At 45.6% G+C, this 20,571-nt stretch overlaps 1 protein-coding gene across 13 annotated transcripts in view; it reads left to right on the top strand.

Annotated features, from left to right (window-relative positions):
* The window catches only part of DENND1A (DENN domain containing 1A), a 513,599-nt gene that overhangs the window by 432,956 nt on the left and 60,072 nt on the right, over nucleotides 1-20,571 (top strand). For all 13 annotated transcript variants that reach the window (XM_070518786.1, XM_070518780.1, XM_070518782.1 and 10 more), the window contains 5 exons: nucleotides 6,694-6,798; nucleotides 7,198-7,285; nucleotides 9,305-9,345; nucleotides 11,705-11,776; nucleotides 13,000-13,056. In XM_070518786.1, coding sequence (XP_070374887.1) covers nucleotides 6,694-6,798; nucleotides 7,198-7,285; nucleotides 9,305-9,345; nucleotides 11,705-11,776; nucleotides 13,000-13,056 — 363 coding nt within the window. The remainder of the gene's footprint in view (nucleotides 1-6,693; nucleotides 6,799-7,197; nucleotides 7,286-9,304; nucleotides 9,346-11,704; nucleotides 11,777-12,999; nucleotides 13,057-20,571) is intronic.

A 20,571-nucleotide genomic window follows, 5' to 3' on the forward strand; every position in this document is an offset into this window, starting at 1 on the left:
ACGAAGAAGGAAGCCAGAGGAGTGAGAGTGTGAAGAGGTTGGGGGTGGTAGACAGTCCAGAGTCTCTCGAGCAGGGGATGCGTATGGGGACAAGGTGGACCAAATGTCATGAGCAAGAAAAGTCAGCAGGGGAAGATCACAAAGAGTCTTGAATGTTGTGCTCAGGAGTTTAGAAAGCCCACTTCTATCAACCCACAAACTTGCCTGAAGCTGTTCGCTGCCCAGTCAGCTGGCAAACAGTCAAGCAAGGCCAGAGTCCCTGCTGAGATGTAACCTGTGCAGGGATTGTGGAGAAAAGAAGTGTGAGACCTGGGCAGACACAGCACCCCGTGCTCAGAAAGGCCCATGCCTGGCTCAATGCCCTGCTGTCACCATCTTGAAATTCTTAATAATTTTACCTCCAAACTTGTTTTGTAAATGAAGTCTGATGGGACAGAGGAGCCATGCGCATGAGCAGAGGAGACAGGCATAATGTCCCTCCTTGGAGCCTTGCCATCCCAATCGCATAGAGCGTCTCAGTGCCCCATGGCACAGAGTTCCAGCAGGCTCATGACATGTGGAGTTCAGCAAGACTCAAAGCAAGACTGAGTCAGTGGGGCACTGACAGCCCCAAGAGGCCGCACTTTGTATTAGAACCAGAACTTTCTTCAGTGCTGAAAGACAGCAAAGATGGAAAGTGGTGGTCTAAGAAACATGGGTGACCGTGGAAGCTATCACATTTCTTATTCCTGTTGCTTCCTTGTATTAGCCAACCAGTTAGTGTGAAAATGATGACATAGAAGGAGAGGGAAAGATGGAGCAACCCTAGTTCCTTGTCTTCTCTCATAGTAAGCAAAGGTAGAGGGTGTTAGTAGAATGTGCGTATGTCAGGAACTGAAATTAAAACAGCTGAGTTAGTTTTGTGCAGCATTTCCACTGTCTGGTAAGAACAGAATACAAATGCATATACAAGTTACAAAATGCTATTCCACATATGTTAGCATTTAAAACTGGCATTGCACAATATAAAGTTGAACAATAAAAGTCATGCTAATAATTTAAAATTTTATTTTTTCTTCACATAGAATGACATTAAATAGTAAATTTAAAAAGCACCATAATGGCTCTAGAAAGAGACTGTGAGAGAAAGAAAAAAGCTTTATATTTTAGTATGGCACTTTTATACCTAACGGCAGCTTCTTCCCGCATATTCATTTTGTACTGGGTCCCACAAATTATGTTGTCAACTCTGGTAAAACCCGATCTTTGCCCTCAAGAAAACAGTTATTTATGGAAAATCTGTGTGTTGTAATCTGTTTTAATTTTCCAGGCAAACCTATGAGGTGGGCCAGCCTTGAGTAATTGTCACAGATGAGGAAAGACAAGTCACCTGAGGTCACAAAGCTAGTATGGTCTGGGTCAAGGTTCAAGTCTAGGTCTTTCTGACTCCAAGACGTGTTCTCTCTCCAGCGTGTTGTATTATCTTAAATGGAGCAAATACTTTTAAAGGTGCCTTTACCCCACAGAAAAACAAAACCAGTCCTCTGGTATACCACTTGTCACACTGCACCGTAGTTATTTATTCCCTGAACTAGGCAGGATTCTTTGATGACAGGAGCTTTCCTTTTTGGCTTTTTATTATGGAAAACTTCAAATTTATACCCAAAGAAATGAACTCCCACGTACCCATTGCCCACCTTCCACATTATAAACATTCTATCATTCTTTTCTTTTAGATTTAAAGAAAATTTTAATTATGGTAAAATATATGTAACAAATTTTACCACTTGAACCATTTTTAAGTGTACGGGTTAGTGGCGTTAAGTATGTTCACGTTATTGTGCCAGCATCACCACCATCCATCTCTAGAAGTCTTTTCATCTTGCAAAACTGAAACTCTAACCCATTAAATGACAATTCCCCATCCCTGCCCGCCAACCCCTGGCAACCTCCATTCTACTTTCTGTCCCTATGAATTTGGCTACTCTAGATATAAGTGAATCAGACAGTATTTGTCCTCTTATGACTGGCTTATTTCACTTAGCATGATGCCTTCAAGGTACATACATATTAAGCATGTGCCAGAAATTCCTTCCTTTTTAAAGCTGAATAATATTTCCTTGTATGTATATTTTGTCTATGCATTCATTTATAGACACTTGGGTTGCCTCCATCTTTTGGCTATTGTGAATAATGCTGCTATAAACATAACATTCTTCCGTTCTTGTATCATCCGTACCTTCATCCACTCCCCACCCCTCATTTGGTTATTAGTATTACTTATAGGAACTAGATTTTATTCATCTTTATATTCCCCTAATGCAGAGCCTGGCACATAGTAGGTGTTTTAAAAACATTTGGATGAATGACTCTTCCGAAATTATCATCTTTAAAATTTTAAGCAAGGTCCATAAAGAGTGGACACCTCCTTTTTTCTTAGAATTGCAGAGTAAATGTGCACATAAAATTTTGATAAAAATTCAATTTATGAAGGAAGATAAGAATTTAGTACTTTAAGCATAAATCAGCAGAACAAGAAAAGTGGCTGAAGACTCTGAAGGGAGATTTTATCTTTACACCAGTACCCATAGTGATGTAGATAAAAGCCATTTATTTCTGGAAGTATCAAAAACCTTTGAATCACCGACTTCACCTGTTAACAAACGTTGACTCACTAGTAATGGAATTTTCAAGTGATTCCGTATATCAAGAAGATAATCCGAAAGTAAAACTTGTCTTTTTGTAACAAAGTCCTTGGTAGGGTTAAGCAGCTGTGTTTAACTGTCCTTCAGGTCATAGATGGAAAACTCCACTAATGTGGTCTGAGCTTGAATGCTCACGGCCTGACTTGCCTGAATTAATGTCGCTATCAGCCAGTAGCCCCAGCACCTAGAGTGTCGCCTAAGAAGACAAAAGGTTTAATCAGCCTAACAGGAGAACTAAATCAGCACTTCTTACAAAGGAGGGAGTTAACAAGACATCTTGCCTTCTCCTCTCCACTGCAGAGTGGAGTGGGGGCGGCCCTTGCCGCGACAGGTGGGGAATGGACCAGGTGGTGGAAATGGTTCAGCATCCTCCAGTTGGGCCTGTGACAGAAAGAGCCTTCACAACGCTTGCTCACTCCAGGGAGCTGTTTGTCTCTGAGAGGCAGGTGCTTTGAGTGTCCAACTTTAAAGAAAACTCTCATGCTCTCCAGCGGATGTCCAAGTGCAAACAGTTAGAACTGAGGCCTCAGAGAAAACCCAACCACGTGGACCACGTGGATGATGGCTAGGCTTTGGAGGCCCCGAGGAGAAAACCCTGACTCTGCCACATACGGGTCATGTGACCTTGGGCGAGTCACCTTACCTCAGCTATTCTGTAAAGATCAGGTGAATTGTGATTATGGTCACTTCCTTAGAAGGTGAGCAGCTCCAGAGGAATGAGCCCTCTGTGCCTATTGCCATTCAGACCTTTGTACATGACTCCGGGTAACAATGTCACTGTTTTTCAGCAGGATTAGGGTAGAACAGTTGCCCTGAACAACTAAGATTTGCTCACCTAACTCCTATGCACCCATCCAGGCTCCACTGAAACATGCCCACTTCTCCTCACATTTTCTGACCTGCTGCCCTGGGAGGGTTAACTTTTTCGTCTTCTGACTCCTGTGGACATTTTGCAGCCCTGCACACCGCCCCCACCCCCAACACCACCACCGACTACACTGTGTGGTAGTAGTTGTTTCCGTGTCTAACTGATGCTGCTGATGTTGTCCTGTAAGCTCTTTACAGAAAAAGCTCCCATTGTCACATTTCCCTTGACTCTCCCATGCGTGCCATATCCTTTGGTCTGTTTTTATGGCACAGACATATGATCCAGGGGGATTTCACTGCTAGTAAGTAGACGACAGGCCCAAAATGTTCATGTCTCCTCCAGATGAGATTCTTCTCTCCTGCAGCTAAATCCTGCCTCAGGCTACCCCCACATACAAATCTGGTTGTAAACTCTCTTGAATTTATTGGTCCCTCAGCAGACTTCTCCTTCCTGGCAATGCTGAGCCAAATCTCCAGGACGAAAGGCTAACAACTCCACTGAGCATTTCCTCTGAGCAGTTCTAAACTCCTGGGCACAGGCGTCACTCACCTAATATCCTGCTCTGAGACTGCTTTACCATCAGGCCAAGCGGTACCACCACAAGGCTCCTATGCTGGGAACCAGGGCCCAGCTCATTCTGTGATTCTATAACCAATGTTCCTGAGCTGCTAACTGGGGGCTGGGCTCTGCACTGTCCTGGGGAGGGTAGAGATGGTCCAGTGGGGCCTCTGCCCTCTCAGGTTCCTGGTCACAGGGGACACAGTGAAGATTGCCCAGCAGCCAGGGGTGCACAAGGCACTGTGGGGGCACCGAGCAGGGTGAGTGACTGCCACCCAGAGGCCTGTGTTTAACAGGAGGATAGTCCAGGTGGAAGGAAAAGAACTGGCAAAAGCAAGGAAGAAAGTGGAAAGCGCCCTGGCATGTGATTAGGAGATGCATTAGGAGCAGAAGATATGTGGGGGAGCAGAGGAAAGTGACACAGAGGGTTTGTTTGTCTGGCTAAGGAGCTAGGACTTTTTCTTTCCTCTCCCACCCAGGACCCCATGTGTGTGGCACACAATGTTGAACAAAACAGGTACCATTCCTGCGCATATGAAGCTTATGGGCTAGTGGAAGAAATAGACATTAATCAAGGAATCACACAAATGTAACATCTCTGCAACCAAAGTTCTTGAGCAGGATATTGACATGATCCAATATGCTTTTTAGAAATCACTCTGGCCAGAAGAACTGGAGTAGACTGGGCAGAATGAAGCAGGAGAGGGGCATAGAGTTAAACCTCCACACATCTGTCAGGCCTGTGCCGGGGTCGTGGGATGGAGAGTAGGAGACAAACGTGAGACATTTCACTGGTAAAATGGGAAGGACTTGGGAAGTCTGATAGGTCTCCTATGGGTGGCCATAGATAATGATAACTTAGAAAAGAAAGAAAAACAGATTTTGGGTGCAGTCCAAATGGGATAATAATTGGGGGTTTGGGCCATTTTGAGTTTGAAGTGCTAGTGGGCCATTCCAGTTGGGGATGGAGACATGGGATTAGAGCTCACGAAAGGTTTCTGAGCTGACAGTATTTATCATTCAGTGTGTGAGGGACACTGTGCTCAGGGATGAGATCACCTGGAGAGAGAATTAATTGCCCGGCTGTGCTTCCAAGGGTAAGAAGCAAAACTTCCAGACCACAGGGATGGAATTCTGGGTGGGCTTCTGTTGGTTACCACAGCTGATCTCTCAGCTCTTCAGCACGAAAGGTGTAAATCCATGTCAAAGTAATAAATGTCAGGAAAAGCTCCGTCTTTTTCCCGAACAACTGGGAAGCTTTTTTGTCTCATAGACAGTGCACAGTGTGCATTATTTCCCTTCTTGCTTTAGCAGCCAGGAAGCTCAGAGCTAATTTTGTGGCTTAATTTTAGAAACCATATAGGAGCTGCATATCCAATACTATTTTCCCAAATAAATACATTTTATATCTTTATGTATTTTCCAACTCTGATTTGTTTCTTTGTTTTACGTGCTTATGTAGGCTGCCTCAGATCCTGTGTAGAATTCGGTGGTGTATACCTCTATAAAAATCAACATTCCCCTCCAGCCTAATTTTTTGAGGTCATCCATGCAGACTTTGTGCAGTAAGTCTGCCCTGTTGCTGAGCTAACATTGGCTAGATTTAAACAGGAAGATCTCTTGGAATTTATAGCAGCTAGACAGTAAATTTAACACTCACGTAACTCATTAAAACAGGATAAAAGTGGAGCTTCAAACATCTCTGTGTTTGCCACCAAGTCTGTGAAGGGAGGGGTACCTTTAACTCTGCTCAAGATGTAAAAGTCTGATCTTTCAGAATGGAGAATACACCATCGAAATTAAAGACTTGTCTGTGTGGATGAGCACTCCAGATACCTTCAAAGGAGGATTGAGGTGTTGACTACAAGGATGGGATGTTTTTTAAGCTTAGGGTGTCATTCTCTTGACTCATAAAACGTAGTTTGGTGAAAGCAAACTTCCTTATCAAACAGCATCAGCATAAAATTGATGGTAAATTTTATTTTTGATCATCCATGCTTTTTCATATAAATAATTATCTTAAAATTATAATTTGCTATTGGTTAAGATCACTGTGTAAATGGTTTTCAAACTGGGTTCCACAACTGGTGCCTCAGGGACTGCGGAGAGGCCGGGGGTCGGAGAGGGGAAGACGGCCCAGCAAGGCGAGCCCGGCCCCCACCCTCTCCCCGGCTCCCCAGAGCTGCTGGGCTGTTTTATGTAGCAGAACTCCTCCTGCGGAAGGTGCTCTCTGAAGAAAGCGTTCCACTCCCAAAAGCAAAAAGTTTGGAAATCATCACATTGGAGGGCACATGCCACTAACTCACTGTTGGGACGTGACTGTGGCTAATGTGGAAGGGACCGGGGTGGGGTTTAGAATCCTGCTTTTGCTTCCCGCTCTGCCTCCTGCCAGGTGTGTGACTTTTGGCAATGACTTTTCCCCTCTGACACAGCTTCCTCATCCACAGGCTACAAGGCTGTCAATAATAACGGCCACTGCACCAGGTACAGGAGGATTAGATAAATCAGCAGACGTGGAAGTGCTGCCTAACGGGTCGCTCTCACTCCGTTCCTCTAACGCCCCTCTCCGTCTCCATTTCCCAGGAGGAGCCGATCACCTTCTGCGAGGAAGCCTTTGTGTCCCACTATCGCTCTGGAGCCATGAGGCAGTTCCTGCAGAATGCCACACAGCTGCAGCTCTTCAAACAGGTGCCAGCTCTCCCGGGGTTGGCCTGCGTCGGGATCCCTGGCGGAGATTTCTGCGGCTGTCTCCACGCTGAGCACTGAGGCTGCGGGCATGGGTGGGGCTCTGGCCTCGGCCTGCAGCGGCTCAGAGTCTGGGGCGGGGATTGGGTGAGACGAGCGGTCAGGGATCAGACAGACGCTCTGCAAATATGCCACACGGTTTGACAAGTTATCATAAACATGCAGCCAGTTCTTTAGAAACTTGCTAGTTGAAACTCACGTTCTGAAAACTCACAGTTCTCAAGGCCCTTTCCTGTCTTGGAAAACATGATTGTTCTTGGTCATACACTAAGGTATCCAGCTGAATGGGTTTTTCTCCCGTTTCTGTGTGCACAGTTACGTTTTTGTTTTTTCTTTCTACAGTTTATTGATGGTAGATTAGACCTTCTCAATTCCGGTGAAGGTTTCAGTGATGTTTTTGAAGAGGAGATCAACATGGGCGAGTACGCTGGTGAGAAGCATTTCATTTTCCCCTCTGTGCTGTGGGCTGCTGTGTGGGATTAGTGTGTGCTTGGCAGGAGTAACAGTGGCCTCCTTTTTCCTTCATTGGGAGTTAGGGAAAAACTGATCTCAACCTTGGCCTTGAAATGTTTGAGGAATTCCTCTTCATCTTCTGATGAGATGCACGTTGGCCTAGCTGAACTCTTCTGTCCTGGGGTCAGTTGCTTCCCCTGGGTGAGCAAAGTCTAGTTAACGTAGTTAATGTGATGCAGTGGGAAGCACAGCAGGTATCGAATTAGGGACCTGGATTCAAATCAGGACACCACCTCCTCCCTGGCAGTGAGAACTCGGTCGAGTCATTTCACCGCTTTCAGCTGGAGTTCTCTTGTCTTTGCGCTGAGAGTAATGGTGCCTACCTCACAGGATTCCTGTCGAGATTCACCCAGAGTCTGTGAGGAAAGGTTTGTGCAGCCACCCAGGACAGACCTTGGCGCAGGATCACTGCTCAGTAAATGTTTCTTTAAAATGTGGAAGTCACCACAGAGTGCCCGGTCTCTGCGGGCCTTTAGGGCTGGAGGGATCATCGCCTCATTTTTCAGGAGACATCTGAGGCCCAGAGAGGTGTTAGTGACCGACCCTCCCTCCTGAGTCCCCATCTGGTCTTCTTTCCAGGTTGCAAGGCCTCAGTCTTTGGCAGCAAAGTCAAAACTAAATGCAAAATAATAAGAATCACGCTGCTGGCCCCCTCTTATTCTGGGCGTGTGTATGGACTACAGTGCTGATCCAACTAGCAGTCCGTAAACTCAGAGACAGGCGTTATCTCCCCTGCAGAGCCACTTTTAGAGGCCCCATCAGCCTGTGCTGCACGGAGAGCACGATTAAGCACGTCCATGCAAGTCTGCCCACAGTAATAGCGGATCGTCACTAAGCATTTCCTGAGCAGCTGCTGTGCGCAGAGCCCTGCAGAGTAGAAATGGGGGACCTAGTTTTGCCCTCAGGGAGCTTTTACACTGGCAGGAGGAGGAGATACTTAACTAAAACACATACAAATTAAACCAGCTCAGGAGAAGGAGCAGAAACAGGTTTTTGTGCCATTAGAATAGTTCTCTATCAATTCTCACTCTGTAACCTGAGAACTGCACAAAGGAGGCAGGTTTGGGTAGTGTTCTAATGGGTGAATATGAGTTCTGAGGAGAAGACGGGCTTTTTGTGTTGCTAAACTAAGTAAGGTCATTCGGAGCTTCTAGAAGAGCCGTCACCCATAAGACCTCCTCATCCCACCAGATAAAATGACAAGTTTCCCAACAACACCTCCTTTTCTTGCCCTGTCACTACTCAAGGGTATTGAGGGCCGAGTGTGTGTCCAGCAGAGTGCTCACGCTGGGACACTCGGCCCTGTGGTTCCTGTCCTCGGGTGGCTCACAGAGCTTCAGAGAACTTGGACTTCTGAATGGATGCTACCTATTTTAGAGGGCTGTTTAGAGGAAGGAGTAGGAGAAAGGAGAAGCTTACAGAGGAAATGACATCTGAGCTGGTCATTGAGGGTACTCAGAAGAAAGGAACAGTGGGGAACAGGAGGGAACAGTGGCCAGAGAAGGGGAACAGCATTTGTGAGGGCATGGAGGACTGCAAGGACGCATGGTCAGGGAGCCCGAGGTAGTTCCTCGTGGTTGGAGCATAAGGTAGTACAGAATGGTCACACAGGATGGAGAGGCAGCGGGTGAGGGGGTGCCAAGACAAGACTGGAGAAGAGAGGCAGGCTTGCTAAGAGCTCGGACCTCTTCCTTTGGACAATGGGGAGGATTTTGGTTTGTGCTCAGGGCACTGATAGGATCAGGTCTCTGTGTGAAGAAGAGAGCCTGTGGCGGCAGCTCATTCCTGCCTCCTTCAGAGAATGGGGCATGGGAGTCTCCACGTGGTTCTCCAGATTTTGAACTTTCCAAGCCCTCCATGCTGAGAGCAATTTGAGGAACTCCTGAGGGCACATAGCTTCTTTCGATAACAGCTTCTCTGACTCCTCTTTCCCCAGGCAGCGATAAACTGTACCATCAGTGGCTCTCCACAGTCCGGGTAAGTGTGTACCACCACAGAGCCACCTGGGCCCCTCCTTAGCCTCCTGGCAGCCCTCTGCTTCTAAGGCCATCCACAAGGCTGTCATTCAGCCTGGGGCACTCCATTCTCTCAGCTGAAGATGGTCTTGTTTGTAAAGCCAGGCTGTTCTAGTGCCAGGTGGAGCCTAGCAGGATGAGACTGTCCAAAGCCATCCCTCGGTGAGGGTGAGGAGAGCCAGGAGAAGCTTCTGGTCTCAGGGAGCTGGCCAACGCATGTTGAATAGGTGTGGTCATCTTAGAGCATCTCTGGTGGGGGGAGGGGGGGGTCTCTTTCTCGGACCAGTGCAACTGGGAAGTTTTCATGGAAAAACCAAAAATGTGACCGTCTTGCTGCTCTGCAATATTTTTCACAGCGAAGGCTCCTGAAAAAATGGGGGACACATCACTGAGAGAATTTTTCATCCCCTCACTGTTGTTGTGAACAATTTCTTATTGTATTGGAAGCCAGGTGCTTAGGACTTCAGAAGCCACTAGAGAATTCAAATTCTTGCCTTTCCTTTACATGGGTTTATCAGTGAGTATGTGCTGAAGGCCTACTGTGTGCCCGGTGCCACACTGGGTCCTGGGAATACAGTGGGGAGCAGGACACAGGCCATGCCCTAAGGAAGCTCCCCGTCTCATTAGGGGGCTAGAACACAGACAGGCAACTCCAGCATAATGTGATGTGTTCTCTCCTGCTTGTGGGCCAAGTGCTCTGCTGCCAAGGCAGGTCGGTTGGAAGTGGCTGCAGTTGGCCAGGAGTAAGCAATTCCTCAGTGAAAGACTTCTTTTGTTCTTCTTGAAGGGCCAAACACAGCACTTGGCAAATCATAGTCAAGCAATAAGGACTTGTTGATTGATTGATAAAGGGAGTTTTAATACTCCAAAGGACCATTGAAATGGGATACTGAATAATTTTGGAAAGCACTATGGAATAAATGAGTGGGTGAAAATTTCATATTGTCCTACAACATAGAATGCTTTCTAGGTCAAATTGTAATGTTTTTAACTAATGCTCAAAATTTCTAATACAGGCAGTTACCAAAAATTGTGCTAAAAGTTAATCCCAATAATTACATTAGTGTATCTTATTCTTTTATATACCCACTTGATCCAGTCTCTCAGTTTGAATAAGTTGGAATTATCTTTCGAAACCCGCACAAATCTGATTATGTGATCCATTTGATTAAAAATCCTCTGGAGTGTAGACTCCTTACCCTCGCCCTTCATGAGCTGACCCATCTGGCCTCTCAGCCTCGCTTGCCACTCCTCCCCTGATACACTGACCACTTGGTACTCATGGAACACACCCTGGCACTTTCCCATGTGCTGTTTCCTATCCCTAGAATGTTCTTATCCTTCCTATCCCCTACATGAACTCCTACTCATTCTTTATGGACCAGGCCAAACGGTTTGTCCTCTAATGCCTTCTCTGACCTTTGAGACAGTGAGCTGCCCCGACACTCCTTGTGCACACGACCAGTACAGCTCTCATCACCTCAGGTTGTCAGTGTTTACCCTGTGCCCCTCCAGACTGGAGGTCTGTGAAGGCAGAGAGCAGCCCTCCTGTGGCTCAGTACCCTCAGAGCCTGACACATGATGTCCCCACAATGAGCTCTCACAAAATGTCCGGAGCCTGCATGCACCATATCCATTCATTGCTTCCTTTGTGTACTGGGAAAGCCTTCCCTCCCCCTCTTACTCCTCTGCTCTCCTAAAGAAGCTGAGCCGAGAAATGATTAACATTTATGGCTATTCTTTCCTTTTCTTAAGATATAGGTGTAAGGAACGCAGCCTACTTTCCTTGTGATTTAAAGCGGCAACACAGAAAACCAGGATGAGGAGAGGAAGGTGCATGGCTGAGGGTAGCATGTCTCCAGAGTAGCCAGATAATCCTGACTAATCAGGCCCCCAATTTTCTGCGCCGGTTTAGCATTAGCTGTAGAGTTCCTTGTCTTAAACTTACCTTGACATTGTCTGTGGTAGCTAGAATTTCTTGAGAAGCTGTAGATTACTCTGGGGAAACCCTTGCCTCAGAGCGCCTGTGATGAGCTTTCCTTCCAGCCAGCGGACTGGTGCCAAGCAAAATAGTGAGCCTAGAGTCCACCCTCAGCTGGTTATCTCCATCCTCATCCCGACCTCCTCCTCAATGCCCACCCCTGGTGAATCTGCCATGGGCTTAACTAATGGCCCGGGACCAGTTACTATCTAGGCCTGTTTCTCTAATTAAATTACATACTCTTGAAATGTTGCTCAACTTGATTCAAGAGAAGAGGTCTTTGTTGGTGTTGGCCTACAGTATCTTCAGTCCAAATTGCTAATTGACATTTTTATTACAGAAAGGAAGTGGAGCAATTCTGAATACTGTAAAAACGAAAGCAAACCCGGCCATGAAGACTGTCTATAAGTTTGTAAGTACGGGTCTTGGTCTCAGGTCTCAGATCTGTTCCTTAGCATAACAGAACTCTTAAATATACCTGATCCAATACAGCAGAGAGGATTCAGGGGCCGCTGTGCTATTTCCTAAAGCTCTCAATGCTCTTAGAATTATTTAGCAGTGATATTTTATGACCAGGTCACTGACATTTTTAATTTAAAGTGTTTCTGCTCACGGTTGCTGTGATAGAGAAGTGGGAGGCTACTGGTTTGGGCTTTTAAAACGTAGGCTGGGTGGCTAAAATTCTGGCTGCTGCATGCCAGTGTCCTTGGGACCCGAGGCCTGGCCCACCTGGTGTTCTGGCAAACCTTTCCTATGGGTATCCCCATTATTATGTCAAAAGAAGGCAGCTCCTTTGCAGGTTACTGAAGAGTGTTCATGGTGGAAACACATCCCCTAATTTTTGTCCCAAATCCTTCATCATCTCTCTGATGACTGCCCTATAGGAAATGCATTGTTTGTGAAACTCCTGCCCACAGCAGAGTGAACATGGGAGAACACGTCGGTTCCCGATGCTCCATCTTTTACAAGCCTCAAGTATTTTCTTCTCATGGTTTCTCTTGCCTGCTAATTTGACTCTGAGCCACTTAACTGGGGTGGTTTTGTTTTATTTCCATTTTTAATTTTGTTAGTCCTTTCTGTGCTTAAATTGTAGTTATTTTAATGGGGTGGGTGGCTGCCAACAGAACCACACAGGTCTAAAATGACAGAAAATAAAAGCCAGCGTGTCTGCTGAAATGAGACTTAAGAAATGGAACTAGAGAAACCAAGCAATGTGTCTGTTCAGGCCATTCAGCCTGGGCAGAAAATTGGTCCTGAGGCCCTGCCCTAGTGAAATGTAATAGATATTCTGAATCTTGCAGACAGAAAAGCTGCTGCTCTACTCTTACTGGTAGCTGTCACCAGACTGCTGAGATAAATAATTACAGAGAGCAGAAGAAGGGCTTCGGAAGGGGAAAAAAAATTCAGTGCCATCAAAATGCAGAAAATAAAATCTCTGTAGCCTCTTTAAGGGATTTTTTTTAACCTTTTAACATTGTATTTGTTTTCATAGCCATTATGTTTTCGACTTGATGATCCCATTTTTCCTTCCTTTTTCCAGTAATCAGAGAAGGTGATCCGCGACGGACTGAAATCAAGCATAGTCCCTGCTGGAAACAGAAAGGGAATCTTAACTTAAATTAATTTTTCATGCAGGCAAAAGATCATGCAAAAATGGGAATAAAAGAGGTGAAAAACCGCTTGAAGCAAAAGGTACTTGAAGTTCTTATTCAAAATGTCTAAGCACCGTGTCTGAAATGCATGGCCACAAAAAAGTATGATGTGATCAATAGAGGGCTGTTTGATACAGTGTTGTTAGCACACTTCAGAATGCAGTACCAGCTGTCCGGGAGCTTTCACACTGTTATAAATATTCACAGACAAAAAACTGTCTTCAAATAACATTAAGACTCTGGCTTAAACCCACAAAGGCAAGCAAGTTCAGAGTTACCGCTGTTGGTCTGTCCCTCGCCCACCCCACAGGGCCTGGGGTTCACAGGGTTCTGTAGAAATTGGCTCAGCCTCCCCATCCCAGCACAGCTCCCCCCTCCAGCTGACCTCTGCCCTGGGGCTGGTTGTGACCAAAAGCAAGAAGCATCTCCAGGGAAATGACTGCCGTGGTTCTGCATGCACATGGCCACCATGCAGACACAGGGCACAAAAGGTGGGTTTGAGGAGGATGCTGTGGGCTCTCCTCACAGTGGTGGAGTAACCGAGAGGAGCCTGGCAGTTCATGTTTGAGACCTTTAGGGGGCAGGGAGAGGCTCTGCTTGTCTTTTTGGACCGTCAGTAAAATTGTATGAAATCATACAGACTACATCCTTGCTAAGAGTCCCCCTACCTGATTCTCCAGACTTCTACAGGGAGGCTAATATAATAGAGAGAGCATTTTTATGTTGTTATGAATGTCGTCATCATTATTGTTGCCGCCCTTCATTCAGCACTTACTAAGGATGGTCCAAGCTAGGAGCTCTCACATTTAATCCTTAGAACAACCCTGGGGGTATTATTCCCATTTCGTGTGTAAGGAGACTGTGGTTCAGAGGTGAAGTTTGCCCAAGGTCACACTGTCAGAGCCTGGCAAAGCCAGGATTCCATTCCAAGGTCACACTGTCAGAGCCTGGCAAAGCCAGGATTCCATTCCAAGGTCACACTGTCAGAGCCTGGCAAAGCCAGGATTCGATTCCAGGTCCACCTACTTGCAGCATCTGTGTTCTTACCGCTACAATATTTCATACTACCGTCCTGAAACAAGTGTTTTGTTTTCCAAAAGATGTTTGGGATCACTTGCTTCATTATCCCTACGCCCCTCAAATGTACCACTCTAATAAGGGCCTTTGTCTAGCTCAACAGTTTTTTAAAAATTGAAAGCAGTTTTAATTTTATGAAGTCAGAAAGGACCTCTCATTAACTTGAAATGGTCAAAGGAATTGATTCCTTCCTTTTAATTGCAAAATAATTTGCTCTGACTAAGCATTTAAATTCTTAGTTTCAGCTGAGAGTGAATTTTTAACAGTTGAGATTCAAGTCCCGAAATAAAAGTCCTGTAGTGTAAATTCAGATAGACTTAACTGTGGTCTGTTGCACCCTGCCAGAGACTGGCAGCTGGAATTCTTTACTTGGCTGTTATTTAAGTCCTTAAATATACCTTTTTATCTTCTATCCCAGTCGCATGTAACTGAGTTGGATTGCAGGTATAAAATGGAGTGGCAGGGAGGGGGGAATTCTCTCACCAAATTTTCCCTCCTTGATGACTGGCTCCCGGGCTCTGGCTGGCATTAGAATATTACTTAAAGCAAAGAACAGGGTCCCTCCTCATGCAGAGGACAGATGTGCTTCACCGGTCACATCTGCTCTCTGCAGACCATTGCCTCCCTCCTCATACACGTAAGCACTGGGCCTCAAGAAAATCCCCTTTTTATGATATGTAACATTTCTGCAAATAACCAGTTACACTCAGGTTTTTTGATGTTGTTCAAAGGTTCGCTTAAACAATCTAGATCTCTCTCCCTCCACGCCATCTCCCTTTTCTTCCCTTGATAGTGTCTAAAGCCGATCTTCCCCTCCCCTCTCCTCCTCCCCGGCCAGTCTTTTCAAGAATAGCTTCAGCAAATAATGTTCTATAGAGAGTGTCAGTACATTTCAGGTGACACAAATGGTGAAGGCATTTTATAGAAATGTGGCTTGTCACCATCGGACTGTTGACAGATCTATTAGTATACCCTTTTCAATTTTCACTTTTCCCCCCCTTCGGTCTTACAGATTTCTACAGACTTGATATTTTGCAGTTGTTCTTGGAAGAGCTATTTTGTAATTGAAACTCCAGCGTTGTTCAGTCCAGACAGGACTTGGTCTTCTTCAGTGCTCTCCAGCTCCCTTTCTCGAGCTATTCAGGATTTGGCTTCGTCTGACCTCTCTCACTGCAGTAGAAAATGTTTCCTTGGCTTTTTTCTCCCTGCTCCCCACCCCCCCCCCCTTTATATGGCAGCATATCTACGTGGCTCTCCAGATGAGTCTAATGCAGACATCTCAGATTTGGTTTCTGCTATGAAATTGAGGCAGTTCCCCACAAAGATCTAGTCTTCAAATGTACTGGGTTGCCACCTGGCCTCCTCTAACTCTGCATAGCAATAGTGACCTTGCAGATATAATCAAGAACCCAATCTCGCCCTCTTCACTCTCGCCTTGGGTTTGAATTGCAAATAGAAAATGTGGGGCCGACCTCTGGAGAGGTCACCGTGGTGTGTTGGAGGGTCCATCTCTAATATGACTGAGCAGAGCCCCTTCTCCATCCCTTGTTCATTTGTGCTGCAGATTTTCAAAGCACCTGGAATAGGAGCTTTCAGAGTATCCGTGTGACCATTGGCAAGTAATTGTTAATAGATACTATAGTGTGGCTTTATTCCATACCTGCTCTGCTTCAGCCCAACAACAAAAAAAGAAGGATGATAACATATTTCTCTGGATAAATGGGAGCAAGGTGGTCAAGTTCTTCTATAGCTTGGCTTCTTTTGAAGTCTGACTTGCTCAAAATTAGGAAGAGGAAATGGCAAAGATGCTACCCAGCCATCACTTTCTAAAGGGAGAATGTAGTGCTTTCCTCTGGAGTATCTCCCTCCAGACCCTGCCTGCAGAAGAATGCCGCGTGGCGGGGCTTGTGCCTGTCACCAAACAGCAGCATTCTCTTGCAGCACCACACAAGCCTGGCATCAGAATGCCAGGTTTTAAAAGCGATGGCGGCACACATGTTCCTTCTCACCTGCAAGGAACATTAAGATATTCACATAAGGATGTCATTTTTTTGCCTATTGGGGAACCCCTGAAAAATTATCTGTTTTAATCAGTATCAAAATGATTTAATCCAGTGGGCTCATTTCACAGCCCTTTTAAAATCTTTATCTTAAAAGATAAATCGAGCTTGTTCATTTATAGTCTCTGTGATTGAAAGGAGAAATTCACAGCTGGCTTAGCAAAGACTGGAGTTCCTGGCCAAATATTTCCTAGTGTATTAAAGGAGGTGAGTAAGCGTGTGTGGGGCAGGAAAATCTAGGTAGACTCTTGTAGAACAGACATTTTCACACCTTAGCACACAACTGTCAGCTCCCTGTCTCCAGATAGGTTAAAGTATGCTGCAGCCTCAATCACAGAAATTCCAACTTTGGATGCTATTTTGATATCAATATTCATATTCTAATTTGCATTTGCTGTGGTGTGAAGTAGACCAAAAAAGAAGGGCACTGCACAGATCTGAGAATGGAGACCAGCAGTCTGAGTCAGAGAGGGTAAGGCCTCTGCCTCTTACCCACGGGGCCTTTCGGTCCCCAGCGCTGTGGCATGGGATTTGGGCCTCTGAGGCAGACGAGTTGGGTTCACTGCTGGTTGTGTAGGATATTAACTGTGTGACCTTGAGTAAGTTACTAGATCTCTCTGAACCTAGTTTTTCTCATTTGTAAATGAGGGGAAATATCAATTTTTAGTGGGTTACTGTAAGGATTAGAAGAGGTAATGAGTTTAAACAGCAACGCTTAGTAGCTACTCAGTAAATGCAAGTTCTCATCCTGTCCTTTTCTCATATCCCACCTCTGGAGCAGCTGGTACCCAAATACCCACGTGCACGTACCCCAAGGACATGGCTGACATGGGATTAGCTCCTTTCTGGTCATCCATACAGCCACCAGAGCAATCTTTCTAGAATACAGCTCTGAGCAAGTCACTCTCTTGGTTGAAATCTTTCAGACCTTTCAAACTTTCCACCTCCTTGACAGGGGGATTCTTGGAATGCCCCAGTGGCTGGACCACCTGCTGTTCCTTAACCAGGCTCCCTGCTCTCCCTCCCCTGGGCCAGGAATGCCCCTCTCGCATCTCTGCCTCAGGAAGTCTTATCCTCAGTTCCTTTTGTGTCCAACCCCCATCCCAGCTCCTACCTAAGGTCACTCAGGGCCCTCCTCCTCCTCTGGGTTCCTACCGCCTGACTTCACGGGTGCTCTGTCCAAGGACTTAGCGCATGCTGCCCCTGCCTTCTCCACAGACAGCTAGAGATTAGATCTCAGTCATGATTTTTGATTCCAGCTGACGCTTAGGGAAGATGGTAGGAATTGAATTACTTTCAGACTCCTTTGCTTTACTGAGGGGTGGGAACTGGTAGGGCCCCAGTGCTCTGAGCAGAGCTGTAGGGCTCCTGGGAAGAGATTTGCCACCCTGCAGCAGCCTCTGATCTGCAGCTCTGTCTCCTGTCTTCCTCCTGTGTGACCCTTCGGGAAGGAACAGATCTACGCCCCCTGTCAGCTTCTTGTTTTTTTTTTCTTTAATTATTTTTTTTTTCCTTTTTCTCCCCAAAGCCCCCCGGTACATAGTTGTATATTCTTCGTTGTGGGTCCTTCTAGTTGTGGCATGTGGGACGCTGCCTCAGCATGGTTTGATGAGCAGTGCCATGTCCGCGCCGAGGATTCGAACCAACGAAACATTGGGCCGCCTGCAGCGGAGCACGCGAACTTAACCACTCGGCCACAGGGCCAGCCCCTTGGTTTTGTTTTTTAAAATGACATCTCAACAGTCAGTTTCTTCTGTTTACAAACAAAAAACCATGTTTATTGGAGAAAATTCAACAAATCAGATAAGCAAAAGGAAAATGATCTTATTTTATAACCTGCATTTTCACTTATCATATTCTGAGCATTTCCCAGACACTAAATGTTTCTTCCACATGTCACCATTTTAAATGGCTGCATAAGGGGCTGGCCCAGTTGTGTAGTGGTTAAGTTCACGCACTCCGCTTCGGTGGCCCGGGGTTCACAGGTTCAGATCCCGGGCACGGACCTGGCACTGCTTATCAAGCCACACTGTGGTGGCATCCCATGTAAAATAGAGGAAGATTGGCACAAATGTTAGCTCAGGGCAAATATTCCTCACCAAAGGAAAATAAATAAATAAAAAATCAACGGCTACATAAAATTTTATCTGGTGGACATATATACATTAATCAATCCCATTGTTGGACACTTAAGTCAGTTCCAATTTTTTCTAGGCAAATATCCTTATAGGTAAAACCTTGAAGGAATTCTTAATTATTTCATTAGGATAAATTTCTAGAAATGAAATTAATGGGCCAAAGGGCGTGCACCTCTCTTAGGGTTTTGAGATAAATTGCCAATTTGTAGTCCCACCAGAAGGGTATGAGAGTGCCTGTTTTCCCAGACCCTTTGCTGACAGCTTCTCAATTAGTCCTTAGAGCACAATGTCTTTAATCACAGGTACCAAAAGTTGCTGAGATGGATCCTGCTGTGTGTAAGATCTCTGCTGGCAGACTCTCTAGAGCAGGTGAACTGGCCCTGTTTCCCTCTTGGCTGGGGCTCTTCCCACCCTGCTCTCGCTGGGATCCCGGGAAGGAGGCGTTGTCCTTCCCCGTGTGGAAGAAATAGTGAAGAAGTTAATACATCAGTAGGGCAAGCCCCGGGACTTTGTGAGAAGGCGTTTGCACCTTCGGATCTTCTCACTAAAGAAAATTGATGTGCAGCCCTGCTTTCTGATGCACAAGCACCTTTGTATTTTGGCAACATTTGCCTTCCAAATATTCATCTCAACTTAACAAGGATTTATTGGAGAACATGTGCTATATTCAAGGCTCTGGGGCAGAGAACCCAAGCCCCAAGGAATTCACAGTCTATAGGGATAAGAAAAGTAAGATATCAAAGCAGCACAAGATCAGTATAGCAAGAGGGGTTTCCGAGTAGGGATGGCATCTGATGTCTGATGCTTTGTGGAGCACCTCCTAACTCAGAATGCCTTCACTGGTGCGGTTGTTATGGGTCCATATCGTATAAGTCCCAGAGAGCATTTCTGGGTTCCTCCACTTGCCAGCTGTGTGGCTTTGAGTGAGCTGCCCACTCTGAGCCCCTTCCTTACCTATAAAAGAGCCATTGATCCTGTTTCACTTGTGATTGTTGTGGATACTAAGTGTGATAGTGAAGGTTGAGGTTCTGGAAAAGTGCCTGCCAGCAAGAGGTGCTCACACGAGGCAGCTTTTCTGTTTAGATGGTGCTCTTCCCGTTTTGCAGGAATGAGGATGTAACATCCAGTTTGCACAGGACTAACATTTGTCACAGTTTCTTCCATTTCATCTCATTGAACCCATTCTCCCTGGGGCTTGGAAGTTCGCCAAGCAGGTGGTGGTCTCCCCACTATAAAAATAAAGAACTGGCTGCAGAGAGGTTCAGAGCACTGGAAAGATCAGCCAGCTAGTTAATGGTAGAAACAAAACTAGAAGGCAGCATTTTTACCTATAAGCTTAAACTAGGGTGCTTTTCCCAAAACTACCACATAGTTTTTTTTAAATAGCTATCATCTTATAGTTTTCATTAATATCAATATTTTCTTACCATGTTATCGTACAGCTCCATTTTTTTTTCAGCCAACCACTCACACACATGCAATGTTTTTTCTGAACTAAAAGTGAATTTTTTTACTGTTTAACTCTCCTCAACCTCTTGTGTCTGTCCTCTCTGTAACCCCACCTGGATCCAAAATGCCTCTTTTGCCCTTTGCTACTTTCTGGCCCAGAAGGAGCCCCTCCCCCTCTTTGTTCCACTTGACCTGAGCGCCTTAGGGCAGCCCCTTTCCAAAAGAGCCATTTCTAATTGGCTGTCGGCAGCCTCTCTCATCGCTGAGCCTTGGCTGGGCTGAGACTTGATGTAAGCCCTCCCTGCAGAACCAAGAGGTCATCATCTCCCTGTGTTGTTAGCGGGCAGTACAGAGACTGCCGCGGGGTGTGTGGGGTTAAATTGAGAGAGAGACAGAGACAAAGAGAAATCCCTAGAGTTTACTGAGCACCTTATTAGTATGTACTCAATAATTATTATTGAGGACCATATATAGTTCATTATTGAGTAATAATATTCTAGACACTTTTATGTTGCTTCATCTCCTCTCCTCCTTGTAGCTACCGTATCACCATTTTACAGTTGAAGAGACTGAGGTTACATCTGTTTCTTCCTTAATGTGTTATTATTCGATTAGGGAGCACGTCCCTCCATGTGCCACCATTCTCTGTTTGGCTAAGAGCAAGTGTCAAGTCTTTTATGTGCAGAATTTAATGAGTACTAAGGGTATGTGTTTTGTTGACCAAAATGTGTATTTGCTTTTGCAATGAAAGGAATTGGAGATTGTATTTATTTCATTCTGGCTGTGAGTTATTTTTACTTGGTAAAAAATAAGGACTTAAATGTTTTCTAT

This window comes from Equus asinus, chromosome 10 (genome assembly GCF_041296235.1).
Source record: "Equus asinus isolate D_3611 breed Donkey chromosome 10, EquAss-T2T_v2, whole genome shotgun sequence".
Lineage (NCBI taxonomy): Eukaryota > Metazoa > Chordata > Mammalia > Perissodactyla > Equidae > Equus > Equus asinus.